This window comes from Vanessa tameamea, chromosome 3 (assembly GCF_037043105.1).
Source record: "Vanessa tameamea isolate UH-Manoa-2023 chromosome 3, ilVanTame1 primary haplotype, whole genome shotgun sequence".
Classification (NCBI taxonomy): Eukaryota; Metazoa; Arthropoda; class Insecta; order Lepidoptera; family Nymphalidae; genus Vanessa; species Vanessa tameamea.
Genome location: NC_087311.1, coordinates 13,958,471 through 13,976,965, shown reverse-complemented (window position 1 = coordinate 13,976,965; position 18,495 = coordinate 13,958,471). Strand labels below are relative to the sequence as shown.

At 33.4% G+C, this 18,495-nt stretch overlaps 1 protein-coding gene across 2 annotated transcripts in view; it reads right to left on the bottom strand.

The window, feature by feature from the left end:
- The window catches only part of LOC113397131 (monocarboxylate transporter 13-like), a 33,914-nt gene that overhangs the window by 4,587 nt on the left and 10,832 nt on the right, over positions 1-18,495 (bottom strand). Inside the window, exons 2-5 of one of the 2 annotated variants that reach the window (XM_026635296.2) lie at positions 4,364-4,487; positions 3,452-3,595; positions 2,540-2,812; positions 1,704-1,767 (exon numbers count right to left, since the gene is read on the bottom strand). In XM_026635296.2, coding sequence (XP_026491081.1) covers positions 1,704-1,767; positions 2,540-2,812; positions 3,452-3,595; positions 4,364-4,487 — 605 coding nt within the window. Of the gene's footprint in view, positions 1-1,703; positions 1,861-2,539; positions 2,813-3,451; positions 3,596-4,363; positions 4,488-18,495 lie in introns of both variants that reach the window. The other variant, XM_026635295.2, reaches the window with a different exon arrangement.

The following is an 18,495-nucleotide window of genomic DNA, read 5'->3' as shown; positions in this document are numbered from 1 at the left end:
GCGGGGCCCGGCCGCAAATTTTGATTATTACTATAAATTCAATTTCTTGTAACTAATATTCACTACATATAATTTAACCATACTGATCTCCGCTTGATACTATTACTGCATCCTGGTTTCAAACTGAATTGTCAATGACATGTTTCATCAAATTAAATTCATAATTTTTGAAATTTTGGTATGGTAACGCTGTCATTAGACCTTCTTAACGTATGATGAGAACTTAACATAGCATGATAGTGTTAACACCACTTCAGAGCTTAAGGCTGCCTTTTAATTGTCTGACCTTGACTCTTGATTTGAACCCAAAATTTCAGGACCTACAGCTTTGTAAACCAAAGTAGCACTCAATTTTATGAAGGGAATAAGATAATCTAGGGTTGAAATAGGACATAAATTCGTTCGTCAGGGCGTCACGGTAGCATGCGTAAGCGATCCCGTGGCGCCCACCGAAAGACGGAGAAGGTACCGCTGGTTTTTTAGTGGGTATTACGGTGTTCCGGGGCGCACTCGGCGTCCAGGGCACCGGCGAGTCCCACATACCCCCCCACCTCACATCACGTGGGGGAAAAGAAAAAAAAGGACATAGGTAACTTGGTTAAAGGCAAGCGAACGGCGACCGTGATAATGATGATTCGTTCGTTAGTTAATTTCTTGCCGATTCTAGTCGGTAGAATCTACATTCGGAACCGATGGCAGCTTTTATGTCAACATGATTATTGACTGACGAACAATTTGATTTTACACAAAAATGTTCAATTAGCAAGTTTCTGGTTTATAGGTGGACGTTATAAATTATTCAATAGTTTATTTTATTTTGAATACTTTATGTATAAATGTAACAAATCTCATGATTACTATATTAAATGTTATTTAAAAATAATACAGAATATTAATATGAAAATTTAGCTAGCTAGCTTTTATTAATTAATTCGAATATATAGTTTAAAAATTCAAAAAAAATATTGCGACATATAGCAAAGGCCTCTTCTCGTGTCAAGGAGTAACCTTGAAAGTTATTGCAGGCGTTGCTACATTGCGGATTGATGGGGAAGCAGGTTTCTTCGTTGTATATTCCTTCACCGCAGAGCACGAGGTGAATTAAATACACAAGTTAGCACGTCAAACCTCTTTTTATTAATAACGTTAAATAGACGTGCATATGGTCCACCTGATGGTAAGGGGTTAACAACGCCCGTATACCTAAGTTAACACAATTTCTTATATCACTGATGTGCCAATCATGGGAACTACGATATCCTTGGTTACTGTAGTTACTCTGGCTCACTCACCCTTCGAACCGCAACACAACAATACTGAATATTGCTGTTCGACGGAAGAATATTTGACGAGTAGGTTGGTAGCCAACAAGTAAAATTAATCAGTAAAGCTTGCCCGAGTTTGAACTTGCGTTCATCAGTAATGAATATGATCTACGTACACACATTGAGTCACCTCAGATTTAAATATCTCCTTATTTTTTCAAAGGCGTAAAAAATTCTGACCTAAATTAATTACAAACTTTGATGCAACCTTATTTAAATAATCAAACATCAAAAACCTGTTTTCATTTATAGAAAAAAAATCTGAACCATGTATTATAATTTAAATTGTATAATCAGAGAAATAAACTAAATGTCAAATAAATGAATGTCAAATAATAAAGATAACATTTTTCGTGAATGATTACGCAGGTTACTTACATTATGCTTTTTTGTATGGACTCATGACGACTAGTAGATTTAGTTCCGACGACATTGTCTTCACCTGGTAACATTTTTACAACAGATTCATCAAAAGCCTCCGATTTGTTGCATTTTATTTTAGAAGAACGTTTAACATCGGATGTCGCTGATAGTTCTAGAAAGGTGAAATGTTTAAAATGAAGAGCAGACAAAACAGGATCACAAGATGTACAAATAAAAACACAACATGCAATAAAATAAAATAAAAACGGTATCGTAAACTTTTTTTATAGTTGTCATTCAATTCGTTTTTGCCTGTTTATAATCATGCAAAGTATGAAACTATTATCAATTGATTTGAATATCACAAACCAGATCAAAATCAGGTCTATGGGATATCCCGTAAATAGATTATTTTTTTTTATATAAGATTTTAAATTAACATTGTTATTTTTATTACTAACAGTATTTAAAACGGGATATTTACCATCTCGTGAACAAGATATTCGTAGATAATGTCGAAATATCGAGTTCCACCAAATAAAAATAAAAAACATGGTAAATATCCCGTTTTAAATACTGTTATTTTTTTTTTATTCAATTTTAGTGGTGGTCGACCAAATTTGTCTCCTGATAGTAAGGGCAGTAAAATACAATTTTTATCAAAGCATGAGTTGTCGGTATCTCTTGAGTCTGTGATCAAACTAACTTGCTTACTCTTAAAACAGGAAAACAGCACCACCAAGAAAAACTGTTTGTAATTGTAATTTTGAAGTACTTGTTATAGATAAGTGTTATGTGAAAAACAGTGGACTCAACAATAAGCGATGTTATGATACGTATTATGTGCTTACCTATTTCAGGACAGTCAGCCGTCTTGATCATATGCCATTCCACAGGATGCATTACAATCATGGCGAATATTAAATGTAAGTCGACCGCCATGACCAGGCCTAAGGTCCACCTGAACCCGTACTCTGACAGAAGGTATGTCACAAGAATGGGAAAAGTTATGGACGCCATACTACTCATTGTTTGATTGGCGCTCATCATTGCAGTGCGTTTTTTGGTAAAATAGCAATTGAATGCTGTAAAACTAACTGGTATCATCACGCCGAAGCCTGCTCCTAAAAAATACATTATTTATTTTTAGCATAGGAGATAATCTTGCAAAAAAGATAAACCAATCCAAACCTCATCCCCAGCCCTTGACTTAAATTATTTGGCGACCTGTCCTTCCATTTATTATTCGTCACCTGATCGTTCACATTCATCTCTCTCATATTCCTCCTCACACACTTCATCCATGTCTTTTTAGGTTGTCCTCTTTCCCTCCATCCCTCTACTTTCATGCTTATCACTCGTTTAGTTACATGTGTCTCCTCTCTGCTCCTTACATGTCCATACCAATAAACGAATCCAAATATTAACATTAAACAGTTAAAATGCATCCTTAATTTATGTATATCTCTTATAACGGTTGAGGAAATCTTTAAAAACAACTCCAAGACAAAGATATTAAAACACGTTAACCCTTAAACCCCAATAGAATAGCGTTATTTATTTTATTGATGTAAATCATTGGAAATTATAAGAAACATTATAATAACTGTTTTAAAAACCAACGTGACAAACCGTTCATTATATTCAGACTGAACACTATTTGAATATTTATTAATTATTATTAATATTATCAATATTATTTGAAGAAATCCATCAAGTAACACAAATACTCTATATATATTTGATAACAATAAGATAGATACCTCGTATAACTCCAAACGTAAACACCAGTTGATAAGTTCTTTGAACAAATATAGTTAATATATCCCCTAAAACGAACAGGCCAGCTCCAACTAAACCAACTTGACGAAACGAATATTTCTTCAAGGCTATTCCGCTCAGGAACCCTAAAAATAAATTGACATTATTTAATGTTGCATCAGATTTTTAAAAAATTAAAAACATAGGAATCACTTATATGTTTTTGTGACGCGATATTAACAGGTTATAAGTTGATGTAACAATTCAGTCTAGACATCTAGACATTTACTTCAACTGCAAGTCTTGCTTATAGTGTAGACCCCGTGTCCCTGTGTTCAAACCTTGATTCGGGGCAATTATCGAGTACTTTTTTCAATTTAATTATTGTTTATTCTATTCCGTATAAGTATACAGTCTAGACACTCCCGTGCCTCGGAAAGAAAATCCCATTGGATTATGAGAGCGCGGGGATAAGCGATAATGTCATAGGGGTTGTGATTCATTTAGAGGTAATCATATTATATTTATTCATATATATGCAGGGCGCTTTGTCACCGATCAAAATCCGTGGAGTAATACGTAATTCACATAAAATAACGATGACATTTCACCTTACTTGGAAATTGGACTTGGCTCTGTTTCCATTTAAATATCGGTCAAATCAATGAGTAGGACAGCTGAATGGATACGTCATTGACAATCATAAATAAGACTTCACATTTAGATTAACGGCTTAAAATGGAATGTGTGTAGTCTTCCATCAATTGGAGTTGGTAACACGAGCCTTGAAATTTGACTTTTGACCTGATTTTATTAATTTCTCGGAATTAACTCTTCGCTTCAATAATTAAGACGATCTGATTGATAACAGAATCCATTTATCGTAGGTTAAAAATTGAATTATATTAAATTACCTGCAATCGATAACGCTCCGTTATAAACACCTATGACAAGCGGAAGCCCGCTGGCTCCATCCTGCTCAAGGAAAAAATTGTTGAACAAAATACCGAACGCGTTAGACGACCCAAAGCCGAGCATCTGCAAAAAATATACGGATGTGTATAAAAACTTGTTCCATCGTAAAATAGATATATTTATCATGATTAGATACAACATAAGATAAAAAATTGTCTCGCTATAGCTAACACGCGGACAAATAATTTTATTTTCAAAATTAAAGACACAATTTGTTGCATTATTTTCCGCTAATCGAACAAAAACATCATTAAATTGAATTGGAAACAATTATTTTTTTTTCATTAAAATGAATGAAATTAATTAATCTCTATCTTTTTGCTGGTGTCATTAATGAAATAATCTAATTTTTCTTATTGTTGAAGCTGAATAAATCGCCATTTAACCTTATTAATTAAATGATTTAATTAATCAGAAAAACTAATTCTTTCATATTAATATTTATCACGGAATTGTTTTCGATTTTAGTATTTATTTAAACAAATGATTATTCGAATAAATTTAGGTCACTTTATTTTGTAGTGCACATAAATAATGCAAAATTTTATTAAAAACTGAAATAGTAGGTACTTTAAGTTATAACCATTAATTAAAAATATATTTCTTCGAGAAAGAAGCATTTATCCTTAGCCTCCAAGGCGGACTTGAGAAGGTGTAGAACTTATTCCAAGGTGAAATGAGATGTTAGCTGGTAACTTTATTTTTCTATTTCTTCATAACATAAATAAAATATATATCAATAACGAAGTTTACCTACGGTTGGCAAAACTATGCTTTCAAGCAAAACCATCTAATTATTATTGTGTAATTCTGTTTCATTTACGAGTCCACTATTTATCAAGGTAACCTCAATGTGACTCGGGAAGACCAACTTCTTTTTTTTTGTAAATTAATTTTAATTTTAATGAACATAATGTTAGGAATATTTTCTGTTTATTATGTAGTGCGATTACTTTTATTTATTGCGTAATATTTTCTATAATTATGATAATTAGATTCCCGTTCTCGTATTTAAAAACAAGTATTTAGTTGTGTGATGTAAACGATTGTGTGTTGAGAATCGGTTTGTCATGTTTTGTTTTATTAAGAGCATAGTTTGTAAGCGTGGGAATTTATTTTAGAACACACACATAGGTACTTTCCAATAATACACTTGCATTGTGCAGTGTATCGTACGCACCCCCTAGACAATTAGTTGCTTGTTTTCGTTGCAACGAATAAATTAAATTTTCATTGCGCGTTCATAACGTAGGATTTATAAAAATACATTTATTTATGAGTAATGTATTAGCTATAAGGTTGTCACTCGCAAACACAATTATAAATTATTTGTTAGCATAGGGTGCGGTCAGAGTGCATTAAGATGCCTCATATACATTATGATTTTTATTGATTCTACTGCTCTCCTCTAACTAAATTATTATTTTCTGGATATTTTAAGGTTGGTAGGTATAACGAATTAGGGCGTTAAAACACATTAAATAATCACTTACTTAAATTTTATAAATAAAAATAATGGAGGTAAATATTAATCAGTTTTTTTTTTAATTAACTAATAACTAAAGACATAAATCTTCTTGGTTAAACAAGTCAATTAAAATTATTTTATATTACACAAAAATCAGGGGGGCGGCCCGCTGACGGTATCTGGTCATGAAAGGTACTAACTAAGTATAGCATCAGTACAAAATGGAATGTATATCAACCGTTTTTGCTTAGCACTATGCACTATTTTAATTAAGCATTTAAATAATTAGGAATTAAGCAGACGAACTAAACGACATGAGTTTGGGTATGAGTTGGCGTTTGTTTTAAATTTCGTATTAAGAGAAAAAAATAAGCAGGATAGTGCAAAAATTACATTACATTCAGGTTCATTCGGGTATTCACTATGTTCATCCTTACAATTTTGTACTTTTAATTCGACATTAGGGGAAAATAGTTACCCTTCGTACACTTTTCAGATTTTATTTTTTTACGATGTGATTAATTGTCGTATTTACCTAGTTTATGTGCTTAAGTGTAACAAATATATTATAGTTTGTTACAAAAAAGTCCAAAACTATTATGACAAAAGGTTAAAGGGTTATAGGCTTTTTTCTACATAAAATAATTGTACGAATGTACCCCACGTATTGGTATGGTAGTGGTACGTTCGTACAGTAAATGCGGTAAATTCGTACGCCATGGGGTAGATTCATACAGAGTAATTAAAAAGCCAATTAAAATCGTTCAATTTTTATTAATTATTACAAAAATATTTATTTATCAAAGAACTAACTTAATAATATGTGACTTGACTAATAGTCGATAAATCTTGAAAAGTAAAAATTAACAATTGCATTCCACGACACTCGCGCCCAACCCTTATGCTAACTTGTCTATGTGTGCGTAGACGATTCGCGAAATTATAAGACTCGGCTCGAAATAAAAACTGACGTGCTCCCACCTTGAGATCTGGGGAGGGACTGAAAATTTGTTGACAGCGATGTCGAATAATAAGTCAAAACCGTCAAATGATTTTCTCCATACTAAAAAGTATGGACGACGAATGCCAAAAAGTAAGCAATATTGAAATAAAAATTACTATAATATTATGTGATATAATAGAAATTTAACACGGTGAACTTATTATTTACACTTTTGTGTCCCCATTTAACCAAAAATACATATATAAACTAGCAGCTAAATAGCTTAAAAAACGTTAATAGAAAAGGTCGATTTCAGTGTTTGGAGTGATGTTGACGATGAATTTACTGAGTTATTAATACAAATTTTATAAATATCATGCGGTGAAACTTGAGATCTATCTATTAAGATACTGAATGTTTTTTTTCATCCATAATCAATACTCCAGTTTTAAGATGTTTCGAAAATAGTAAGCGCTATTTAGGCGTTCCGCAAGGACTGTCCTCTTAACATACGAACATAAACGGGTTGTTGTGACATTATTTATTTATTTATTAAAGAAGGGGTTGTATTTGAACAGGCGAATATAATTTCAAAGTTAAGATGTAAAAAGTATTGAATTTGGCATACAGAAATATTAACTGGTGGGGTTTTGTGCAAGCCCGCCAGGGTAGGTACCACCCACTCATCATTAATTCTACCTCCAAGCAGTAATACTTAGTATTGTTGTATCCTGGTCTGAAAAGTGAGTGAGCCAGTGTAATAATAGCTCATTTGCTAATAAATTCACTCACTCTGTATACAAACTTAAGTACATATTTAATTTGGTCACTTAAACGCTTGATTGCTAGCTTAGGTTAATGATTGCTCTCTTTTAGGCTTGGAACGGCTTTTTATCATTTTAGTCGAATTTTCTTGACAGAAAAACTCAATCCCTTTATATCGGCCCAAGTTTTGAACAATAACAACATTAATACTAATAATATGTTTTGTGTCATATCTTTAGCTTGCGCTCATATGATAACGTTTGGAACCAAGATAGCACAACATTAAAAGTATCTCAAAGGAAGATCGGTTGTTCATTTACGAGAAAACAATTTTTGTTGGCGCTGTAATCATGCGTACTGCGTGCGGTTCAGATAGAATCAGAATTCAGGTTCATAGATTACTAGAAGTAATCTTCATCGTCAATTCATCATCCTTGTTCAAATACGGTAACACTGAGATAGCATATAAGCACACAAGTAAAAAGAATTGCTCGAAAAGAATAATATGTTAACAAGTGACAGGTTCTTCTAGGTTTTAGGTTTATAAAAGCAACATTTTCTGTTAAAAAAGAGGTTTTATTTGTAGCAAACGCATAATAGATTATTGATAGCGCAATAGATATATTTGTATTTTAATTGTTACTACCAAAATGTTAGAGGATTGAGATCAAGCACAAATGAAATTCGTCAAAAAATTTTAAATAATGATTTTGATATTATATTTTTGACTGAGACCTGGCTTAAAGATGATATTTTTGATGCAGAAATTATAGACGATAGATACTTTGTCTACAGACGTGACAGACCTTTATGCAAGTGTAAAAAAACTGGTGGTGGTGTACTTATAGCCGATTCTAAGAAATTTCCTTCCCGCCGTGATTCTGTCTGGGAAAGCAATTGTGAAGATTTGTGGGTAACAGTAGATGTAGATACCGTTAGTGGTACTGAGTCTATCCATTTCTGTGTAGTTTATTTGCCTCCTCCTGTCAGTGCTCCCTTACTTGAATCTTTTATCGAGAACACTAATAAAATAATGAACATGAGTAATAACTTCACTGTAATTTTGGGCGATTTCAATTTGAGTGGCATATCATGGTCCCCATGATTGACGATACAGTGGAGGCAATCCCTTCAAACTACAGTAACTGTGTTTTGAAAAGCTCTCTTATTAATTTTATATCACTTAATAGTTTAAAACAATTTAACTTAGTACAAAATATCAAAAACAAAATCTTAGATCTTACTCTTAGTAATAGAGAAATAATAGTTAAGGAATGTTACAATCCCATTAAAAACATAGAAAAATATCATCCACCGCTTGAAATTTCAATACCTGAATTTAAATCTGTCTATATTAGAAATGAATCTAAAAATAGATATAATTTTTATATGGCTGACTATGAGTCTATAATCTTTGAACTCAATGAAATACAGTGGTTAGATTTGTTTTCTAACTGCAGTAATATCAATGAAATTGTTGATAAATTTTATCTAACAATACGAAATATTATTTGCAAATTTGTACCAATGAAGAGACATAATCATCGAAAATATCAGGTTTGGTTTTCACCTTAGTTGATATCTCTTCTTAAATTAAAACACAAATACCATATTAGAATTAAAAAATACAATAATCCTTTGGACTTATTAGAATTTCAATATCTACGTAAAGATTGTGAAAAATTAATATTGTTTTGCTATAACAATTATGTCAATGATATCGAAAATGAAATTGGAAAACATCCCAAATATTTTTGGACCCACTTTAAAAAATTTCGCAAAAATTCCAACTCTTACCCTTCTGTAATGTATTTAAATGATATTAAGGCTACTGAAGTAAAATCCGTTTGTGAATTATTTAGGAATCACTTTTCCTCGACATATGCTATTGATGATAGCATGTCTCATTGCCTAGATTTCAATATTACTTGTCCATACAATGGAGGATGTCCATAATAAAATAAAAAGACTTGATATAGCCAAGGGACCTGGACCTGATAATATTCCTGCAATATTTCTAGTTAATTGTACAAAGGCAATATGTTTGCCGCTATCAATAATTTATAACAGATCATTAGAAACTGGACAATTTCCTGAAGTTTGGAAAGAAACACGCATTGTTCCTATATATAAATGTGGTAAACATGAGTTAATTGCTAATTATCGCCCAATTTCAATAATTTGTTCTATGGCTAAAGTTTTCGAATCCCTAATTTATACACATATATATAATCATGTCAAAAATTATATAAATGATAATCAGCATGGATTTGTAAATAAACGTTCTACTTTGACCAATCTTTCGCTTCATGTTAAATCTAAGCAAATTAATTGAATGGTGTGATAATAATAAAATGATCCTGAATATTGACAAATGTTGTCACATAAAATTTACTCGTAAAAAGAAAATTACACCATCCAAATATTATATAAAAAATATAGAATTAAAGGATGTTGACAGGATTCGTGACTTAGGCAACATATTGGATAATAAATTGAATTTCAAACTGCATATAGATAGCTTTTGATATAGCAAACAAAGCACTAGGCTTTGTTCTAAGGTGCTCCAAAGACTTGAAAAGGAGTGAAACTGTTTTAAGTCTCTTTAATTATTTCGTGCGTAGCAGATTAGAATATTGTTGCTTAATTTGGTCACCGTGTCAAAAATTGCACATTAATAGAGTCGAGAATATACAAAAAAAGTTTCTTCGTCAAATATCATATAGATTTAGGATAAATTCAAAGTCTTATAATGAAAGATGCAATCTGTTCAATATACAAAGTCTGGAGAATGGACGAAAAATATTGTCAATGATTTTTTTATTTAATTTATTTAATAATAATATTGACTGTCCGGAACTTTTATCAAAATTCTATTTAAACGTCCCTCACATTAATTCCCGTAATATAAGCCATTTCTTTTATACCAGATTATATAAAACGCAACTAGGTAGGAATTCCATCATATCGAGATTATCATTGTTAAACATCACCATCAGTATTAAAGTAAAAGATTTAGACATAGGTATGTCACGATAGTCGACCTCAAGTCAATCGAAAAATAAAGAATTTCATTTGTGCTCAATTCTAATCATATGGTTTATCTTATTAATTATTATTTATTATATAATAGTTTAAAAAATGTATTGTATTTCTTATTTTTAATTATTGCTTATGTTTGATTCATATTTTCAATAATTACATTGTGTAATATGATAATGCACGGTGAGACTACCTGTAAGTAGTAGAACTTTTGCCTGGATAATTTTGAAATGTATTTTTTTATTTTTTATTTTGGATGTGATATTGTGTCCACTGTTGTTTGTCGTAATGAAAATATAATAAAAAAAAATAAACCAAACATAAAGAAAAAAGTAAAAAGAAAATGAGTTCTGATTAGTACATCTAGTATCACGAAATATACACAAATTTTTTTACTTCCTAGTCAATGTCAATGATAACGCAAAGTCAAGTTTTGCGTCACGTAATTATGTATAAAAATGAAAACAGCTGAGATAATATTTGCCTACAAACAAACAATTATACAACATCACATTGTATAAAATCGCAATCCTGTTTTTATCTCTGTATAATCCTCTAAGCTGATTTAGCTAGATCACTTGTTTAAGATTACAAATGATTGAAGAAATGTTTATATAAGATAACATTAAGATACTAAAATCAGTTATTAACAGTAACAATAAAACTAACGGTTATTCAAATAGTAGATACTTTAAGATATAACCATTAATTAAAAATATATGTCTTCGAGAAAGAAACATTTATTCTTAGCCTCCAAGACGGACTTGAGGAGGTGTAGAACTTATTCCAAGGTGAAATGAGATGTTTGCTGGTAACTTTATTTTTTTATTTCTTCATGACATAAATAAAATATTTATCAATAACGAAGTTTAGCTAAGGTTGGCAAAACTATGCTTTCAAGCAAAACCATCTAATTTTTATTGTATAATTCTGTTTGTGTTTTGTTTTTAATTTTGGTAACCTCAACGTGACTCGGGAAGATCAACTTCTTTTTTTTTGTAAATTAATTTAAACTTTTAATTAACATAATGTTAGGAATATTTTCTGGTTATTATGTAGTGTGATTACTTTTATTTATTGCGTAATATTTTCTATAATTATGATAATTAGATTCCCGTTCTCGTATTTAAAAACAAGTATTTAGTTGTGTGATGTAATCGATTGTGTGTTGAGAATCGGTTTGTCATGTTTTATTTTATTAACATACGAATATAAACGGGTCGTTGTGACATTATTTATTTATTTATTAAAGAAGGGGTTGTATTTGAACAGGCGAATATAAATTCAAAGTTAAGATGTAAAAAGTATTGAATTTGGCATACAGAAATATTAACTGGTCGGGTTTTGTGCAAGCCCGCCAGGGTAGGTACCACCCACTCATCATTCATTCTACCTCCAAGCAGTAATACTTAGTGTTGTTGTATCCTGGTCTGAAAAGTGAGTGAGCCAGTGTAATAATAGCTCATTTGCTAATAAATTCACTCACTCTGTATACAAACTTAAGTACATATTTAATTTGGTCACTTAAACTCTTGATTGCTAGCTTAGGTTAATGATTGCTCTCTTTTAGGTTTGGCACGGTTTTTTATCATTTCAGTCGAATTTTGTCGACAGAAAAACTCAATCCCTTTATATCGGCCCAAGTTTTGAACAATAACAACATTATTACTAATAATATGTTTTGTGTCATATCTTTAGCTTGCGCTCATATGATAACGTTTGGAACCAAGATAGTACAACATTAAAAGTATCTCAAAGGAAGATCGGTTGTTCATTTACGAGAAAACAATTTTTGTTGGCGCTGTAATCATGCGTACTGCGTGCGGTTCATATAGAATCAGAATTCAAGTTCATAGATTACTAGAAGTAATCTTCATCGTCAATTCATCATCATTGTTCAAATACGGTAACACTGAGATAGCATATAAGCACACAAGTAAAAAAAAATTGGTCGAAAAGAATAATATGTTAACAAGTGACAGGTTCTTCTAGGTTTTAGGTTTATAAAAGTAATATTTTCTGTTAAAAAAGAGGCTTTATTTGTAGCAAACAATAGAATTAAATTATTTCATTTGTATAGATATTAAACCAAACATAAAGAAAAAAGTAAAAAGAAAATGAGTTCTGATTAGTACATCTAGTATCACGAAATATACACAATTCTTTTTTACTTCCTAGTCAATGTCAATGATAACGCAAAGTCAAGTTTTGCGTCACGTAATTATGTAAAAAAATGAAAACAGCTGAGATAATATTTGCCTACAAATAAACAATTATACAACATCACATTGTATAAAATCGCAATCCTGTTTTTATCTCTGTATCATCCTCTAAGCTGATTTAGCTAGATCACTGACTTGTTTAAGATTACAAATGATTGAAGAAATATTTATATAAGATAACATTAAGATACTAAAAGCAGTTATTAACAGTAGCAATAAAACTAATGGTTATTCAAAATGAATGAAAAATTTTCTCGCAAGATTATTTCTGAGTCGGTGACATATTATATTAATGGCAGTTCAGCTATATCAAGAAGTAAAGAGCACACGTGATCTTGGCGTTATACTTGATAGTTCATTAAGTTATAAGCTACATGTTGATCATATAATAAAAAAAGCATCTAAACTGTCTGGATTTATTACTAGACAGTTAAAAATATTTAAGCAGCCGAGTGTTGCTATTCTTTTATCAATACCTTAGTTCGAAATATCCTGGAATATTGTAGTGTAGTATGGAGCCCTTGCTATCAGGTTCACATTAATAGACTTGAACGTGTTCAAAAGAGATTTTTATGTCACCTCACTTACACTGATAATAAACAACTGGTCACCTCACCAACGCGAATACCAGACGTGGAGGATCATAAACCTTCCCTGTTGAACCTTCTGCTGACTTCCCATCCGGATGGCTACCAGGTTATCGTCGATCCCCCTCTGGGCTCGTCAGACCACTGTCTCGTCCGGAGTATAGTGCCGGTTGCGCGGTACTCACGACCTCGTTTCGTGGGCTGCCGCAGAGAGTGGCACTACAAGTCAGCAGATTGGGATGGGATGCGGTCCTTCTTTGCATCCTACCCATGGGGGCAGGTTTGTTTCTCGCCAGATGATCCGAGCGTTGTTGCTGACTCTGTCGCCGATGTGGTACTTCAGGGTATGGAACTATTCATTCCGTATTCTGCGGTCCCCATCGGTGGCAAGTCCCAGCCCTGGTTTGGTTTCTGCAAAACGGCTTCACGCCGAAAATTGATTGCTAAGGCGAAGACGGAGTACATTGGCAGAATTGGCGAGAGACTGGTGCGCCTCCCTTCAGGAACACGTGCGGTTTGGTCTCTCGCTAAGGCTGTCTTAGGGAATTTATGTCAGCCCTCTTTTCCATCTTTGCACAGAGACGGTGATTCATTGGCCCATACAGCGAAGGAGAAAACTGATCTTTTAGGCTCTCTCTTCGCTGCGAACTCGACTCTGGATGACCGAGGAAAGTCCCCACCAACAATCCCGCGGTGTGATACCACGATGCCGGAGGTTAAATTCCGGCAAAGTGCAGTTCGTAAAGCACTTCTTTCCTTGGATATTCATAAGTCGAATGGACCCGATGGCATCCCTCCAATCGTGCTACGGACTTGTGCTCCCGAGTTAGCGCCGGTCTTAACGCGTCTTTTCCGGCAATCCTATGCATTCGCCGTCGTCCCGAACTCCTGGAAGACTGCTTTGGTGCATCCGATCCCTAAAAAGGGCAACCGCTCAGACCCGTCCAATTATAGGCCTATAGCCATCACCTCCTTGTTCTCCAAGGTAATGGAGTCCATTATAAATTACCAGCTTCTGCGGTACCTAGAGGAGTACCAGCTGATTAGCGACCGCCAGTACGGTTTCCGTCGGGGTCGCTCAGCCGGTGATCTTCTAGTTTACCTTACTCATAGATGGGCGGAAGTAGTTGAGAGCAAGGTGGAGGCATTAGCAGCCAGTCTGGACATAGCGAAAGCCTTCGATCTCGTGTGGCACAAAGCGCTTCTTTCGAAGCTTCCTTCCTATGGGCTTCCCGTGAAATTATGCAATTGGGTTACCAGTTTTTTGGCAGATCGGAGCATCAAGTGCATGCTCCGACTTAAAATTCGTCAATGCTGGTATTCCACAAGGCTGCGTTCTATCACCCACTCTGTTTCTTCTGCATATCAATGACTTGTTGCAAATCAGTAACATTCACTGCTATGCAGACGACAGCACCGTGGACACCTCATACACCGGCCATGCTAATATTTCTCGGGAAAACGTCGAAGAAAACCGGAACAAACTTGTGTCTGAAATCGAGTATTCGTTAAACAAAGTCTCGAACTGGGGTCGGCTAAACCTAGTCCATTTCCACCCCAAAAAGACGCAAGTTTGCGCGTTAACTGCTAAAAAAATATCATTTGTCGTATCTCCACGATTCGAGAACATTCCGTTAGCCGCCACAGTTAGTATCGGAATACTTGGCGTCGATATTTCGAGTCTCGTTCAGTTCCGCGGTCAATTGGAAGGCAAAGCCAAATTGGCATCAAAAAAGCTCGGTGTGCTCAGCTCAGCAAGGCAAGACAGTATTTCACGTCGGCCCATCGTCTAAGACTATACAAGGCGCAAATTCGGCCTCACATGGAATACTGCTCTCACCTCTGGGCGGGTGCTCCCCAGTACCAGCTCATTCCATTTGACCGTATCCAACGTAGAGCGGCTCGAATTATCGACGATCAAGCCCTTTAACCTATATTATAAGCCTCATTTAAACCTTATCCGAAAAAAATATTGAAAAAAAAAAAAAAAAAAACGAGGATTTAGTATTTGTTGTTTTCCTTACTGCAAGCATTTATAAATTTAATTGTAAATATATGACTGACATAAATTCTGTAATTAAAATGGTGGAAATAGTAACTACTGAGTTTCTTGTTCTTCACTGCAGAATCTACATTCCAAACTGGTGAAAGCTTACAATTTATTCTACGCTGTAATATGACGAATAAAGAATATTTAAATTCTTGGTTTTAGAGATCATGCCGAGTGACCAACGCTTTACGTACTTTTCTTAGGTGCAGACTTCTGAAGAGATTTGCTTGATAATGTTACAAAAATCGACTTTTTATTTTCTCACTATAAATTTAAGTTTTTCGAGATGGACCTTACAAACCTAATAACTTAAAAAGGAGGGAAGGTAACTTATCATTTACTTTAATTATAAGCTTCCTTAATATCTGTTCTTCCTTAATATATAATATCTTTCTTCATATATGTTTGACTACACATTCGGAAAGTATCATTTGTTAGAACAGCTTCCAGATTTTTTTTATGATATCGGTACACATGATGGTAAGTGGTCACCACCGCCCATAGACAATGGCGCTGTAAGAAATTTTAACCATTCCTTCCATCATCAATGCGCCACCAACCTTGGGAACTAAGATATTATGTCCCTTGTACCTGCAGTTACACTGGCTCACTCACCCTTCAAACCGGAACACAACAAAACTGAGTACTGCTGTATGGCGGTAGAATATCTGATGAGTGGGTGGTACCTACCCAGACGAGCTTACACAAAGCCCTACCACCAATAACTATTATTTCGAAAACAAAAAAAAAATATATATGATAGTTCTACAACATCAATTATAAAAGCAAAATGTTTTTTTATGTTTTTTATATGCTGATTGACAAAGTCGTTCTATGAATATTAAGATTGAAAGTCACTGTAACATCTACCATAGTTTTAGAAAAGATTTAAATTAATAAACCAGTTAAGTAATCCACGGCGTTATGTCTTAGAAAGGGAATTAAATAATTGTGCAATGAGCCCACAGTTCATACAATTATATTACAATAATAATTGACCATCGTACACCTTCAGAGTCGAGATGGCTGAGTTGTTATAACATGTAAATATTATTGAATTTTAGTATTCTATATTTTGTGCTATTAATTCACCGCGTGCTCAGCTATAAAAAAGAAATTCGTGAGGAAACCTGCTTCGTAGATAAAATATAACATAGACTTGTGATCCCAAAATCTTGCATTCGAACTGCGTGAAATAAGATCCATTCTCCTCGAAAGAAGAAGCCCTCCAAGAAGGGCTTTGCCCAGCAACGAGACAGGCTGTTACTTCTACACCTGTACAACAAAGTTTTTTTAAAGTAGTTACTAAGCGAAGACACTATTATAGTCTGAATGGTGAACGAGAATTACAGACAAGAGACATGACATATATGAACGATAGTGTAGTAGATTGCATTGGCATAGGGAAACCATTCTTTGTATTTCTTGCCAGTCTTTGTGGGTAAAGATGACTGCTAGTCTGCCAGCATTATTAGAAAAATATATATATTAAAGGGCGCCTTCTATCAATAATACCACTGTTGATCGAAGATTGCACGAACGTTGACTAATCTTCTTGTAACACCTTACCAGTATTATAGTTAGTATGCCAAAGTTTGAATGTATGGATATTTGTTACTCTAATACGCCAAAACGGCGAAACACATCTGAATGTAATTTTGCACTGAGATATATTATAGCCCTGAATAAATGTATAAACAACCCTTGCAAGCGAAGCCGCGGACAGAAACAGTAATAGTATTATTATAAAATCTAGCTCAAAGTATGTATAAAATTGAAACAAAACTATTTTAATAACTGTTTCTGTCGTTTCAAATTCGTTTCTTATATCCTCTGGTGGTACTATGGTGACTCGTTTTGATGAGTACGTTATTAGGTATAGTCATTAGTTATATAATGTCTAAGCCGACTGAACATTACATATTCCGAAGAAAAACAAAACGCGGAAGCTAACAATAATATTTAATCACACAGTTAAAGGTAAATGTAAAATTATGTATATTTAATACGTATATAATATTTCATACACAACATGCGTAATTAAAATGGTTATGAAATGATATAGCTTCGCAAAAAACAAGTTGTTGATCATTTATTAATGATTAACGACGCGTTTTTTGCTAGAACACTTAGAAGGCCCTTTAAATAACTTAAAAACAGGAACACATTACCATACAGATAACATAGACCCATTTAAAGAAATTACAAGGTATGATTTTTTGGATGAATTTGAAAATGGGATGTGCGCGGAATTTATTCCCATACATATCCCATACATATTTTTGTATTTTTTATTTTCCTTTTCTTAAAATTCAACATAAAACGTAAACTTAGTAATAACTCTAACAAATGTAAGCAATGACTGGGACGTCACTGGCCTTTAAGATGCGGTGTCTCCTAGTTTAGGGATACAGGGCCTCATTGATGTATGTATCGTGTATCATAATAAAATATTTTTATTTTTATACATAGACTGGCCACTTGATGCGAATGCGGCTTTCAAAACCCTAGTAAACAATAAATCGGTCTAATTAGTGTCTCGCGCGTGATAGGATTTTTGTCAAGTCAATTAAAATATACTTATAATACGAATAAGTTAGTTTATTGAGTAACATATTGCTCGTGTATTTGTAAATAATATCATTATGTAAAAATCAATGGCGAAACACGCTCGGTTTTGAACCTGAAACGAAATAAAACCTCGTGTTCGATCCATTTTGGTTTTATTACTTTAGCAAAATACAGAAAAAAATTATAAAATTTTGACTTTTAACATTATAATCAAATTATTGTTAAAATGTATTATTAAACAAGCTTACGGAAGATTTATACAATTAATTAACAAACATAAAATATAAAAAGCTTCCTTTCATGGCGATTACTCTGGCTCGCTACTTCACTAAAACTTGGTGAATATATAAATTATCGATTTAATGACATATACTTATATCAAGCTGTAAGAGCTGTCCACTTCCTTTCGTTCCTTGTGTCCGT